This window comes from Oncorhynchus gorbuscha, linkage group LG01 (genome assembly GCF_021184085.1).
Source record: "Oncorhynchus gorbuscha isolate QuinsamMale2020 ecotype Even-year linkage group LG01, OgorEven_v1.0, whole genome shotgun sequence".
NCBI lineage: Eukaryota > Metazoa > Chordata > Actinopteri > Salmoniformes > Salmonidae > Oncorhynchus > Oncorhynchus gorbuscha.
Window position 1 is genome coordinate 32,575,779 of NC_060173.1, and position 15,485 is coordinate 32,591,263.

The 15,485-nt window shown below is 44.8% G+C and overlaps 1 protein-coding gene across 1 annotated transcript in view; it reads right to left on the reverse strand.

Annotated features, from left to right (window-relative positions):
- The window catches only part of LOC124042687 (mucin-17-like), a 50,173-nt gene that overhangs the window by 27,833 nt on the left and 6,855 nt on the right, over positions 1-15,485 (reverse strand). Inside the window, exons 3-6 of the mRNA XM_046360815.1 lie at positions 11,964-12,920; positions 4,485-5,447; positions 2,742-3,431; positions 1,504-2,169 (exon numbers count right to left, since the gene is read on the reverse strand). Coding sequence (XP_046216771.1) covers positions 1,504-2,169; positions 2,742-3,431; positions 4,485-5,447; positions 11,964-12,920 — 3,276 coding nt within the window. The remainder of the gene's footprint in view (positions 1-1,503; positions 2,170-2,741; positions 3,432-4,484; positions 5,448-11,963; positions 12,921-15,485) is intronic.

The window sequence follows — 15,485 nt, forward strand, 5'->3', positions numbered from 1 at the left end:
TAGCAGGCTCTGCTGAGGGCTGCGGAGGCTGTCCTTGTTGTTGTAGAGTCTTCTGTTGTGGAGGTTGTTGGACAAGTGTTGGAGTCGGTTTGTCCACTAGCTTCTGGTCCTGCAGTGAAGCCACTGTCGGAGAAATCTGCTTCTTCTGTGGCGAGCCTGGTTCTGGTGCGTTCTTCTCTTTCATTGAAGCAGGGGTCACGGTTTCCTTTTTGGCTGAGGCTGTAGTAGGGGCCACTTTTCGGGGACCAACTGGTGTGTGAGTCTCCTTCTTTTGAAGTGCAACAGGTGCAGACACCTTGGGGGAAGCTGGTGGTGTGGTGTGGGGCTCCTCCTGAACCGCTGACGTAATAAAAGTGGAGGCAGAGCTAAAAATGGAGGAGCCAAAGCCAAACATCTTCCCAGACACTGACTCTTCAGGCTTTGAGGAGGCAGACTGAGATTTAGGACCTCCAAAGCCAAATAAGCCTCCGGATTCCTGCTTGGGGGGTTGCTGTGTGGCTGGGAAGGCACTACTCTGCCTACGCCCAGGGCTGGGATGCTGTGGTGGTTTCGGTGGTTCTGATGTTCTCCGATTCTCTAGTGGAGCCTTCTGAGCAGGCACAGGGCTGGCTGGTTTTTGAGTATCTGCTGCTTTAGCAGCTTCAGCTTTTGACACTTCAGCTGCAGGGGGAATTGGTTTCCTTTGAGGGGAGCCTGGGGTTTGACTGTCTTTCTTCGCAGATGCAACAGCTGTTGCAATATCCTTTCGGGCTGCACTGGGTGTGACAGTGACAGTTTGAGGTGCAGACACCTTGTTGGGAGACGGTTTAATAATGGGGGGTCCTGGGGGTTCCATTCCTCCAGGAGCTCTCTGCATCTGGCAGTTCAGACACAGCCACTCCTTCACCGGAAAGAGCAATGTTGTGTTAGATACGTACTGTATACCCCAGTTACCTGTTGGTATAATAGCTGGATAAAATCATTTCAAGGAATCTTCATAAATATACTGCTGAATATTTCCATGTGAATATACAGTCTGCATACAACATGCCCAGTCATTGCTCTAAGTAACTTGCTTGAATATTAAGTTATAGTTTAATACAAATTTAGCATTTTGTGTAAATAAAGCAAATAATACAAGCAACCTACTAGGTTGCTGCAAAAATGTCCCTGTCAATTAACTTTGAATTGAATAAAATATTGTTTTAAAAAAAGACCAGATATTTAACCTTTACTTAACAAGTCAGTTAAGAACAAACTCTTATTTACAATGACGGCCAACCCCAGCCAAATCCTAACTCAGACAACGCTGGACCAATTGCACACCGCCCTATCGGACTCCCAATCACGGCTGGTTGTGATACAGCCTGGAATCTAACCAGGGTCTGTAGTGACGCCTCTAGGACTGAGATGCAGTGCCATAGACCGCTGCGCCACTTGGGAGCTCTGGTGGCACAGGCAAATTGATAGAGTAGCCATAATTGTATTATGTTGAAATGAATTCAAAGAACTGTAATGTATTACCTCAGGAACGTTTGGTATGGGGTTGAATCCACAGAGGTTGCAGACAGTGTTCTTGCATTCTATGCAGGTGTTGTAGTTGGGAGGGTCCTTGGAGCCCATGTTGAGTTCCACCTTGCAGAGTGGACAGGTAGATTGGCCTGCTTTGGGTGCTGGTTGGGAGAATGCTGATGGTGGTTTGTCCACTTTGGCATGTACTGATGGGGGGACATTGGCCTTCTGGGGATGCGCTGCTTTCTTCTCCTCTGCATTCTGAGCAGCAGGTGGTTTGGTCTCCTTTGCAGGGGGCATCTTGGGAGAGGCCTGGGCTGCTGCAGACACCTTGGGGGAAGCTGGCGGTGTGGTGTGGGACTCGTCTTGAACATCTGAGGTGATCAACGTGGATGCAGAGCTGAAGATGGAGGAACCAAAGCCAAACATCTTCCCAGACACAGAGTCTTCAGGCTTTGAGGGGACAGGCTGAGAGGCTCGAGTCACTGGCTCCATTTTCAGTGAGGTTGGTGAAGTGGCCACTTTTGGAACACCAGCAGGGGTGAGAGTGTCCTTCTTTTGAGGAGCAACAGGTGTCAAGACTTTGCTGATCGAGTGTTTCATCATGGGAGTTCCAGGGGGTTCCATTCCTCCAAGAGCTCTCTGCATCTGGCAGTTCAGACACAGCCACTCCTTCACCTGAAATAGTAAGGATGTGTTAGATATATACTGAATACTCAGGTTTCCTGTTGGTATCTATTGGAGTTCAATTCATGCCAATCTAACTTTACAAATGGCTGAATATGTACATAGGAAGTTACACAGTTGGCATATTTTTCAGGACCCAGTCATTGCATCAGGTAGCTTACCATAAGGTTGTCTATATAAAGTTGAAATATAATCATGTATGCTTTTGGGGAAAAAATAAGTCAATACAATATCTGTGTGAAAATCTACACAAATTATGACCGGTATAGATTGGTTAAAGTAGCCTATACATACTTGCAGCTTTGCATTTAATAAATAACTTTGTTACGTAAACACAGGCATAATGAGAGAGCCTGCATAATTTGTATTATCTCCAAAGCTGGTTCTGTGGAAAAAATAGCTAATGTGTATCATCAAAACAGACTACTGTGATTTCATCATTTAGAAACAAATCAGTGAACATGAGGCTGTACTTTGTAATCTTCTAAAAAGCTGCATCCATAAGTGATAACAGAACATCTGCTTGCTAAAAGCAGTGCACTTGAACTGTCATGTTCTCTTACCTCTGATCCATGTGGCATGGGGTTAAATCCACAGAGGTTGCAGACAGTGTTCTTGCATTCTGTGCAGGTGTTGTAGTTGGGAGGGTCCTTGGAGCCCTTGTTGAGTTCCACCTTGCATAGTGGACAAGTGGACTGGCCTGCTTTAGGAGCTGGTTGGGAGGATGCTGCTCCCTTTGGAGGAGCTGATGGGGGTTTGTCCACTTTGGCATGTACTGATGGGGGAACCTTGACCTGCTGTGATTGCTCTGCTTTCTTCTCCTCTGCTTTCTGAGCAGCAGGTGGTTTGATCTCCTTTGCAGGGGGCATCTTGGGAGAGGCATGGGCTGTTGTAGACACCTTGGGAGAAGCTGGCGGTGTGGTGTGGGGCTCATCCTGAACAGCTGAGGTGATCAACGTGGATGCAGAGCTAAAGATGGAGGAGCCAAAGCCAAACATCTTCCCAGACACAGAGTCTTTAGGTTTTGAGGGGACAGGCTGAGAGGTTCGAGTCACTGGCTCCTTTTTGGGTGAAGCTGGTGCAGTGGCTACTTTATAGGGACCAGATGATGTTGGAGTGTCTTTATTTCGAGGAGCAGCAGGAGCTGAGACTTGGTTGGGTGAAGGTTTGGGTTTCATCATGGGATGTTCTGGATCTTCCATTCCTCCTAGTGCTCTCTGCATCTGACAGTTCAGGCACAGCCACTCCTTCACCTTAAACATTTTCACATTGTAAGAGGAATACAGAATTGGATACATTTGTTATACAGTTCTTTCTACGCATGATGGAAAGTGGCACAAGCAAATGTTTCTGCAGTGATATCATCAGACACTTTCCTTACTCTCTAGGACATACATTGTCCAGCACACTGTGATACATCATTCTTGCTGTTTTGAGCTTTAACATGACTTGCAATTTAAGTATTTGGTGTATTGCATACGTACCAAGCACATTGTAAAAGAGACCTACAGGAACCATATAAAAATTCCACTTCTATTCACTATAGGTCTAGTACCATGCTACTGTTGGTAGAATTAATATGGCTCAAGAACAAATCAGGAAATGAAATAGTCATAACGACTTCACATGAGACTTTGCATTGTCTCTCTTTTATAAAGGCCAGAAATTGTCAGTAAATGCAAATATACTAAAATCCCAAACTATTCATACAGGCTAAAACCTTACCACACTGGTTTTTCCTAACATATTTGTATGAGGAGAGACTAAACAAGTAATGAATAGACCAACTGTGCAATGTCTAAAAGATATTTCTGGAACTGAAATACATTGATGGAAACGAATATACATTTCAAATCTGACAGATAACAATTTCATTTCAGAATGACTACGATTTTCCTATGGATGATTTGTGGAGAGATTATTTATCTATCTGAACTTTTCTATAAAAGAGAGAGACTTGTCTACATAATATTATAAACTGGGTGGTTCGAGCCCTGAATGCTGATTGCCCGAAAGCTGTGGTATATCAGACCTTATACCATGGGTATGACAAAACATTTACTTTACCTGCTCTAACTACTTTGGTAACTGGTCTATAATAGCAATGGTGCACCTTGGGGGTTTGAGGTATATGGCCAAAATACAACGGCTAAGGGCTGTATCCAGGAACTCCACATTGTGTTGTGCGTAAGAACAGCCCTTAGCCGTGGTATATTGGCCATATACCACACCCCCCATGCCTTATTGCTTAAATATAGCACTCATAATTAATTTACACAGTAATAAAGTGATTATGGTTGTTTTACCTCAGAAACATGTGGCATGGGGTTAAATCCACAGAGGTTGCAGACAGTGTTCTTGCATTCTGTGCAGGTGTTGTAGTTGGGAGGGTCCTTGGAGCCCTTGTTGAGTTCCACCTTGCAGAGTGGACAGGTGGATTGGCCTGCTTTGGGAGCTGGTTGGGAGGATGCTGCTCCATTTGGAGGCTCTGATGGGGGTTTGTCCACTTTGGCCTGTACTGATGGGGGAAACGTGGCCTGCTGGGGATGCTCTGCTTTCTTCTCATCTGCTCTCCGAGCAGCAGGTGGTTTGATCTCCTTTGCAGGGGGCATCTTGGGAGAGGCTGGTGCAGACACCTTGGGGGAAGCTGGCGGTGTGAAGCGGGGCTCATCATGAACAGCTGAGGTGATCAAAGTGGATGCAGAGCTGAAGATAGAGGAGCCAAAGCCAAACATCTTCCCAGACACTGACTCTTCAGGCTTTGACTGAGCAGGCTGAGATTTAGCACCAGCAAAGTCGGAGAAACCCCCTGACTGCTCTTTGGTGGGCTGGGCCTCTGGTGGCACAGCTTTGGCAGGAGAGGCTCCACTTTTTGGAGGCTGTTGCTGAGGCTTCCCAGGCTCCTGCTGTGTGGATGGGGAAGCATTACTCTGCTTAAGCCCAGGTTGGCCTGGCTGCTCTGGTGGTTTCTGAAGCCCTGATGTTCTCCGGTTCTCCTGTATTGTCTTCTGAGCAGGAGCTGAGCTGGCAGGTTTCTGAGGGTCTGCTGCTTTAGCAACCTCTGTCTTGGGTGGCTGTGTTGCTGATGTAGCAGGTTTCCTCTGAGGGGAGTCTGGTGTTGGAGTGCCTTTCTTTTGGGGTGTGCTGGGAGGGACAGTGGTCCTCTGAGGTGCAGAACCGTTGTTGGGAGAAGGTTGGGGTTTTATCATGGGAGGTCGTGGGGATTCCATTCTCTTCGTCTGGCAGTTCAAACACAGCCACTCCTTCAACTGAAGGAAAACAACAGTGTTAAGATGGTCAAATAACATGATACTACATGGTTCAATATCATCTATTAACCTGATTTCATGTTCAACATAATCAGTAAACAAAAAGCAGTGTTCCTTAATGCTGATAAACACCTTCATGAAAACATTCACTATGTTCTGTGCCTATCATTATGAGTTAGTTTTAAGTCTTTGTAGAGGAGCCCAAGCTGATTTTAAATTCTAGTTGCCACTAAACATCAGTAACAAGACATTGCTAGTGTGTTGTGTTGAAGCTAAGATGGTTTAAATTCATGTCAGTGTCCTCAAGGAAATTCAAGTATGAAATGAACTATTAGAGAAGACAGCATTCACCCATTGTGTAAAATATATTCGTAATTATTTCATGTTTGCTAAATACACCTTTTTGGGTAATTAAGCAATTATTGATTGATATTATTATACTGTAGCCATTAGCCAATAGTATTCAGAGTAAATACTCTATGTTGTTTACACAAGAGGCTATACCTTAGCGTAATTCTTTGACTGTCACTTAGGAGGGAGCTGATCATCAGCCTAAAAATGTATTGAACCTTTATTTAACCAGGTAAGGTAGTTGAGAACAAGTTCTCATTTACAACTGCGACCTGGCCAAGATAAAGCAAAGCAGTGCGACAAAAACAGCAACACAGAATTACACATGGAATAAACAAATGTACAGTCAATAATACAATAGAAAAATCTATAAACATTGTGTGCAAATGTAGTACAATTAGGGAGGAAAGGCAATAGGCCATAGTGGCGAAATAATTACAATTAAGCATTAACACTGCAGTGATAGATGTGCAGATGATGATGTTGAAGTAGAGATACTGTGGTGCAAAAGAGCAAAAATAAACAAGAAAATGGGGATGAGGTAGTTGGGTGGGCTATTTACAGATGGGCTGTGTACAGGTGCAGTGATCAGTAAGCTGCTCTGACAGCTGATCCTTAAAGTTAGTGAGGGAGATATAAGTCTCCAGCTTCAGAGATTTTTGCAATTCGTTCCAGTCATTGGCAGCAGAGACCTGGCAGGAAAGGCCAAAGGAGGAGTTGGCTTTGGGGATGACCAGTGAAATATACCTGCTGGAGCACGTGCTATGAGAACTGCTATGGTGACCAGTGAGCTGAGATTAGGCGGGGCTTTAACTAGGAAAGACTTATAGATGACCTGGAGCCAGTGGGTTCGGTGACGAATATGAAGCGAGGGCCAGCCATCGATAGCATACAGGTCGCAGTGGTGGATAGTATATGGGGCTTTGGTGACAAAACGGATGGCACTGTGATAGACTGCATCCAATTTGCTGAGTAGAGTGTTCGAGGCTATTTTGTAAATGACATCGCCGAAGTCAAGGATCAGTAGGATAGTCAGTTTTACTACGGTATGTTTAGCAGCATGAGTGAAGGAGGCTTTGTTGTGAAATAGGAAGCCGATTATAGATTTAAATTTGGATTGGAGATGCTTAATGTGAGTCTGGAAGGAGAGTTTACAGTCTAACCAAACACCTAGGTATTTGTAGTTGTCCACATATTCTAAGTCAGAACCGTCCAGAGTAGTGATGCTAGTCGGATGCAGGCAGCAATCGGTTGAAGAGCATGCATTTAGTTTACCTTGAATTTAAGAACAGTTGGAGGCCACTGAAAGAGTGTTGTATGGCATTGAAGCTCGTCTGGAGGTATGTTAACACAAAGTCCAAAGAAGGGCCAGAAGTATACAGAATGGTGTCGTCTGCGTGGAGGTGGATCAGAGAATCACCAGCAGCAAGAGCAACATCATTGATATATACAGAGAAAAGAGTTGGCCCGAGATTTGAACCCTGAGGCACCTCCATAGAGACTGCCAGAGGTCCGGACAACAGGCCCTCCAATTTGACACACTGAACTGTATCTGATATGTAGTTGGTGAACCAGGCGAGGCAGTCATTTGAGACACCAAGGCTGTTGAGTCTGCCGATAAGAATGGGGTGATTGACAGAGTCGAAAGCCTTGGCCAGGTCGATGAAGACGGTTGCACAGTTCTGTCTTTTATCAATGGCGGATATGATGTCGTTTAGGACCTTGAGCATGGCTGAGGTGCACCCATAATAAGCTCGGAAACCAGATTGCATAGCGGAGAAGGTACGGTGGGATTCGAAATGGTCAGTGATCTGTTTGTTAACTTGGCTTTCAAAGACTTTAGATAGGCAGGGCAGGATGGATATAGGTCTGGAACAGTTTGGGTCTAGAGTGTCTCCCCCTTTGAAGAGGAGGATGACCGCGGCAGCTTTCCAATCTTTAGGGATCTCAGGCAATATGAAAGAGAGGTTGAACAGGCTTCTAATAGGAGTTGCAACAATTGCAGTGGATAATTTTAGAAAGAGAGGTTCCAGATTGTCTAGCCCATCTGATTTGTAGGGGTCCAGATTTCAGAACATCAGTTAACTCGACTTGGGTGAAGGAGAAGTGGGGGGGGGTGAAGTCTGGAGTGAACCAAGGGCTATATCTGTTCTTAGTTCTACATTTTTTTAATGGGACATGCTTATTTAAGATGGTGAGGAAAGCCCTTTTAAAGAATAACCAGGCATCCTCTACTGACGGAATGAGGTCAAAATCGTTCCAGGTCGATAATGTGTCCTACATAGCTGACTGCCTGCACTCACAATTCCAATGGCCCCTACTGTAAATAGTAACAATAATAATAATTTATTTCACATGCAAAAGGTTTTCAGACCCCTTGATTTTATTCACATTTTATTACCTTACAGATGTATTCTAAAATGGATAGAATTGTTTTTTTCCCTCATCAATCTAAATACAATACCCCATAATAACAGACCAAAAAAAGGTTTGTACATTTTTTTTGCAAATGTATAAAACATTTAAAACTGAAAAATCACATTTATAGAAGTATTCAGACCCTTTCCTCGGTACTTTGTTAAAGCACCATTGGCAGTGATTAAAGCCTTGATTCTTCTATGATATGACGCTACAAGCTTGACACACCTGTATTTGGGGAGTTTCTCCCAATATTCTCATGCTCCTTCAACTTGGATGGGGAGCATCCCTGCAAAGCAATTTTTTGGTCTCTCCAGAGATGTTAGATCGGGTTCAAGTCCTGGCTTTGGCTGAGCCACTCAAGGATATTCAGAGACTTGTACCGAAGCCACTTTTGCGTTGTTTTGGCTGTGTGCTTAGGGTCGTTGTCCTGTTGGAAATTGAACTTACGCCCCACTCTGAGGTCCTGAGTGCTCTGGAGCAGGTTTTCATCAAGAATCTCTCTGTACTTTTCTTCGTTCATCTTTCCCTCGATCCTGACTAGTCTCCAAGTCCCTGTAGCTGAAAAACATCCCCACAGCATAATGCTGCCACCACCATGCTTCACCTTAGGGATGGTGCCAGGTTTACTCCAGACGCGACACATGGCATTCAGGCCAAAGATTTCAATCTTGATTTCATAACACCAGAGAATCTTGTTTCTCATCTCCACATAGGAACTCTGGAGCTTTGTCAGAGTGACCATCGGGTTCTTGGTCTCCTCCCTGACCAAGGCTCTTCTCCCCCGATTGCTCAGTTTGGCTGGGCGGCCAGCTCTAGGAAGAGTATTGGTGCTTCCAAACTTCTTCCATTTAAGAATGATGGAGGCCACTTTGTTCTTTGTGTCCTTCAATGCTGCAGACATTTTTTGGTACCCTTCCCCAGATCTGTGCCTCAACACAACCCTGTCTCTGAGCTCTACGGCAATTCCTTCAACCTCATGGCTTGGTATTTGCTCTGACATGCACTGTCAACTGTGAGACCTTATATAGACAGGGGTGTGACTTTCTACATCATGTCCCATCAATTGAATGCACCACAGATGGACTACAATCAAGTTGTAGAAACATCTCAAGGATGATCAATGGAGACAGGATGCACCTGAGCTCAATTCGAGTCTCATAGCAAAGGGGCTGTATACTTATGTAAATAAGGTATTTCTGTTTTCTATTTTTTATAAATTTGCAAACATTTATAAAAATCTGTTTTCACATTGTCATTATGGGGTATTGTGTGTAGATTGATGAGGATTATTTTTATTTAATCCATTTTTGAATACTTTCCAAACGCACTGTATATACTGCTTTTCTAGACATCCAAAGCGCTTTTACATAGCAAGGGGGAAGCTCACCTCATCCACCACCAATGTGTAGCACGCACTTGGGTGATGCACGGAACCAATATACGGCAGAACCCTCACCACACATAAGCTATCAGGTGGAGAGGTGAGGAGTGATATATGCCAATTAGGAATGAGAGGTGATTAGGTGGCCGGGGTTAACATCCCTACTCTTACAATAAGTGCCATCAGATTATTTTGTGACCACAGTGAGTCAGGATACCTGTTTAACGTCCCATCTGAAAGACAGCACCCTACTCAGGGCAATGTTCCCATCACTGCCATGGGGCATTGGGATCTCCTAAGACCAGAGGGAAGCGTGCCACCCCCCACTGGCGCTCCAACCCCACCTCCAGCTGCATCTGGTCTCCCGTCCAGGGACTGACCAGGACTGACCATGCTGAGCTTCAAAGGCAAGCCAGCAGTGGGATACTGTAAATGGTCAGAGGACCATCAGGTCTACATACATGAGCTTGGTGATTGTATCTGTTTATCTGCTCTCTGATAGTGATTACCGCCCTCCTGAGGGAAGCACGTAATGCAGGCTATCAGACCAAAGGCCACTTGTGGAAAAGTTGACCATACCTCCCACTGCCTCCTGTAATGGTACGAGGCCTCTGTGATGGTACGAGGCCTCTGTGATGGTACGAGGCCTCTGTGATGGTAAGAGAGTCACAGGTCTGCATTCCACTCACAAACATAGCAAGCTCTCCATTCTGCAGATTTCTAGTGTAGACCACTATCATGAGTCTATACTGGCATCACGTGAGATCAAGTGGCCTTGGACTGTCCTTGCCAATCTACCCTACAAACAGTGTGCATTGAATTACAGAGTCAAGTGTCAAGTCCTTTTGTGCTGCAGATAACCTAGAAGACGGAGTGTCCATGTAGAGCACCACCCAACACGGTGTTCCCTGACAGTGTAGCGCAGTCTGGGGATAAAAAGGCTTTGTCTACAGCAGCTTTCGACCTATCACAAACCCGTGTCATTACCGCGCCAGCATGGATTTAGCTGTGAATATCTCACTAAAACCATTATGCTGAATGCATCTCTAGCAGAATCCATCACAAAGCATGCCAGCGAAGGTATAAGATTCAATCATAGCCAGGCATTGGGGAACCCAGCACAGTGGTCTGGAATTACACTTGAAGGTGTGTGCTTGCTTTAGTTATAAGCTTTGGGTCAGAATAGTGCCTCTGGAGAGATAATATATAATTGTGTGCATTCACCAGATTGATTATTGTGCTACAGCCTTGCATCCGTCTCTACACAGTGAAGCAAGACTAGCTTTACTCTGCTCCAATGAACATTGATGATGAGAGATTTGACAGAATGACTCATTAAGCAAGCCAGTTAAAACTCTCTGCAGATAACCTAGAAGACGGAGTGTCCATGTAGAGCACCACCCAACACGGTGTTCCCTGACAGTGAAGCGCAGTCTGGGGATAAAAAGGCTTTGTCTACAGCAGCTTTCGACCTATCACAAACCCGTGTCATTACCGCGCCAGCATGGATTTAGCTGTGAATATCTCACTAAAACCATTATGCTGAATGCATCTCTAGCAGAATCCATCACAAAGCATGCCAGCGAAGGTATAAGATTCAATCATAGCCAGGCATTGGGGAACCCAGCACAGTGGTCTGGAATTACACTTGAAGGTGTGTGCTTGCTTTAGTTATAAGCTTTGGGTCAGAATAGTGCCTCTGGAGAGATAATATATAATTGTGTGCATTCACCAGATTGATTATTGTGCTACAGCCTTGCATCCGTCTCTACACAGTGAAGCAAGACTAGCTTTACTCTGCTCCAATGAACATTGATGATGAGAGATTTGACAGAATGACTCATTAAGCAAGCCAGTTAAAACTCTCTTAGAGATAATCACATCCTCAAAATAGCTTGCTTTATAACCATCATGTACACCAGAGTGCATCTGAGTGGCAGTGATCATGTAGGCCTTACCCACGAATGACTGTGTAGAAATCAGAACTTAGTGTGACGTGGGGCCTGTTTACATGACCCTTTCTGAATCCCAGTCTCTGGCTCAACGCATGATCGATTGCAAAATTGCAAATGAATGAGTCGTCAGCATCAAATTGTAAGATTTAACAGCTTGTAGTAAAGTGGTGGCAGCTAATTAATATTACCTAGCATTATATTGCACTATATTGACGCGGTCAATTTTGAGGGGATTGTGACAGTGAAATAGCATCTTCTAAAATATTATAGTGACACCACAGCACCAATGGGTCTACATAGGTTAATGGCAGCATTGCCAGGGCATAGGACTGTAGATGTGAAAATATTGTTATACTATTAATCAATAAATACAGCCACAGAGCAGTGAAAATGATACAGCCATCTTACCTCGGTAACATGTGGCATAGGGTTAAATCCACAGAGGTTGCAGACAGTGTTCTTGCATTCTGTGCAGGTGTTGTAGTTGGGAGGGTCCTTGGAGCCCTTGTTGAATTCCACCTTGCAGAGTGGACAGGTGGACTGGCCTGCTTTGGGAGCTGGTTGGGAGGATGCTGCTCCATTTGGAGGCTCTGATGGGAGTTTGTCCACTTTGGCCTGTAATGATGGGGGAAATGTGGCCTGCTGGGGTTGCTCTGCTTTATTCTCCTCTGCTCTCTGAGCAGCAGGTGGTTTGATCTCCTTTGCAGGGGGCATCTTGGGAGAGGCCTGGACCGGTGCAGACACCTTGGGGGAAGCTGGGGGTGTGAAGCGGGGCTCATCATGAACAGCTGAGGTGATCAAAGTGGATGCAGAGCTGAAGATAGAGGAGCCAAAGCCAAACATCTTCCCAGACACTGACTCTTCAGGCTTTGAGGGGGCAGGCTGAGATTTAGGACCACCAAAGTCGAAGAAGCCCCCTGTCTCCTGCTTGGTGGGCTGGGCCTCTGGTGGCACAGCTTTGGCAGGAGAGGCTCCACTTCTTTGAGGCTTCCCAGGCTCCTGCTGTGTGGATGGGGAAGCATTACTCTGCTTAAGCCCAGGTTGGCCTGGCTGCTCTGGTGGTTTCTGAAGCCCTGATGTTCTCCGGTTCTCCTGTATTGTCTTCTGAGCAGGAGCTGAGCTGGCAGGTTTCTGAGGGTCTGCTGCTTTAGCAACCTCTGTCTTGGGTGGCTGTGTTGCTGATGTAGCAGGTTTCCTCTGAGGGGAGTCTGGTGTTGGAGTGCCTTTCTTTTGGGGTGTGCTGGGAGGGACAGTGGTCCTCTGAGGTGCAGAACCGTTGTTGGGAGAAGGTTGGGGTTTTATCATGGGAGGTCGTGGGGATTCCATTCTCTTCGTCTGGCAGTTCAAACACAGCCACTCCTTCAACTGAAGGAAAACAACAGTGTTAAGATGGTCAAATAACATGATACTACATGGTTCAATATCATCTATTAACCTGATTTCATGTTCAACATAATCAGTAAACAAAAAGCAGTGTTCCTTAATGCTGATAAACACCTTCATGAAAACATTCACTATGTTCTGTGCCTATCATTATGAGTTAGTTTTAAGTCTTTGTAGAGGAGCCCAAGCTGATTTTAAATTCTAGTTGCCACTAAACATCAGTAACAAGACATTGCTAGTGTGTTGTGTTGAAGCTAAGATGGTTTAAATTCATGTCAGTGTCCTCAAGGAAATTCAAGTATGAAATGAACTATTAGAGAAGACAGCGTTCACCCATTTTGTAAAATATATTCGTAATTATTTCATGTTTGCTAAATACACCTTTTTGGGTAATTAAGCAATTATTGATTGATATTATTATACTGTAGCCATTAGCCAATAGTATTCAGAGTAAATACTCTATGTTGTTTACACAAGAGGCTATACCTTAGCGTAATTCTTTGACTGTCACTTAGGAGGGAGCTGATCATCAGCCTAAAAATGTATTGAACCTTTATTTAACCAGGTAAGGTAGTTGAGAACAAGTTCTCATTTACAATCGCGACCTGGCCAAGATAAAGCAAAGCAGTGCGACAAAAACAGCAACACAGAATTACACATGGGAAAACAAATGTACAGTCAATAATACAATAGAAAAATCTATAAACATTGTGTGCAAATGTAGTACAAATAGGGAGGAAAAGCAATAGGCCATAGTGGCGAAATAATTACAATTTAGCATTAACACTGCAGTGATAGATGTGCAGATGATGATGTTGAAGTAGAAATACTGTGGTGCAAAAGAGCAAAAATAAACAAGAAAATGGGGATGAGGTAGTTGGGTGGGCTATTTACAGATGGGCTGTGTACAGGTGCAGTGATCAGTAAGCTGCTCTGACAGCTGATCCTTAAAGTTAGTGAGGGAGATATAAGTCTCCAGCTTCAGAGATTTTTGCAATTCGTTCCAGTCATTGGCAGCAGAGACCTGGCAGGAAAGGCCAAAGGAGGAGTTGGCTTTGGGGATGACCAGTGAATATACCTGCTGGAGCACGTGCTATGAGTACTGCTATGGTGACCAGTGAGCTGAGATTAGGCGGGGCTTTAACTAGCAAAGACTTATAGATGACCTGGAGCCAGTGGGTTCGGTGACGAATATGAAGCGAGGGCCAGCCATCGATAGCATACAGGTCGCAGTGGTGGATAGTATATGGGGCTTTGGTGACAAAACGGATGGCACTGTGATAGACTGCATCCAATTTGCTGAGTAGAGTGTTCGAGGCTATTTTGTAAATGACATCGCCGAAGTCAAGGATCAGTAGGATAGTCAGTTTTACTACGGTATGTTTAGCAGCATGAGTGAAGGAGGCTTTGTTGTGAAATAGGAAGCCGATTATAGATTTAAATTTGGATTGGAGATGCTTAATGTGAGTCTGGAAGGAGAGTTTACAGTCTAACCAAACACCTAGGTATTTGTAGTTGTCCACATATTCTAAGTCAGAACCGTCCAGAGTAGTGATGCTAGTCGGATGCAGGCAGCAATCGGTTGAAGAGCATGCATTTAGTTTACCTTGAATTTAAGAACAGTTGGAGGCCACTGAAAGAGTGTTGTATGGCATTGAAGCTCGTCTGGAGGTATGTTAACACAAAGTCCAAAGAAGGGCCAGAAGTATACAGAATGGTGTCGTCTGCGTGGAGGTGGATCAGAGAATCACCAGCAGCAAGAGCAACATCATTGATATATACAGAGAAAAGAGTTGGCCCGAGATTTGAACCCTGAGGCACCTCCATAGAGACTGCCAGAGGTCCGGACAACAGGCCCTCCAATTTGACACACTGAACTGTATCTGATATGTAGTTGGTGAACCAGGCGAGGCAGTCATTTGAGACACCAAGGCTGTTGAGTCTGCCGATAAGAATGGGGTGATTGACAGAGTCGAAAGCCTTGGCCAGGTCGATGAAGACGGTTGCACAGTTCTGTCTTTTATCAATGGCGGATATGATGTCGTTTAGGACCTTGAGCATGGCTGAGGTGCACCCATAATAAGCTCGGAAACCAGATTGCATAGCGGAGAAGGTACGGTGGGATTCGAAAAGGTCAGTGATCTGTTTGTTAACTTGGCTTTCAAAGACTTTAGAAAGGCAGGGCAGGATGGATATAGGTCTGGAACAGTTTGGGTCTAGAGTGTCTCCCCCTTTGAAGAGGAGGATGACCGCGGCAGCTTTCCAATCTTTAGGGATCTCAGACAATATGAAAGAGAGGTTGAACAGGCTAGTAATAGGAGTTGCAACAATTGCAGTGGATCATTTTAGAAAGAGAGGTTCCAGATTGTCTAGCCCATCTGATTTGTAGGGGTCCAGATTTCAGAACATCAGCTAACGCGACTTGGGTGAAGGAGAAGTGAGGGGGTGAAGTCTGGAGTGAACCAAGGGCTATATTCTGTTCTTAGTTCTACATTTTTTTAATGGGACATGCTTATTTAAGATGGTGAGGAAAGCCCTTTTAAAGAA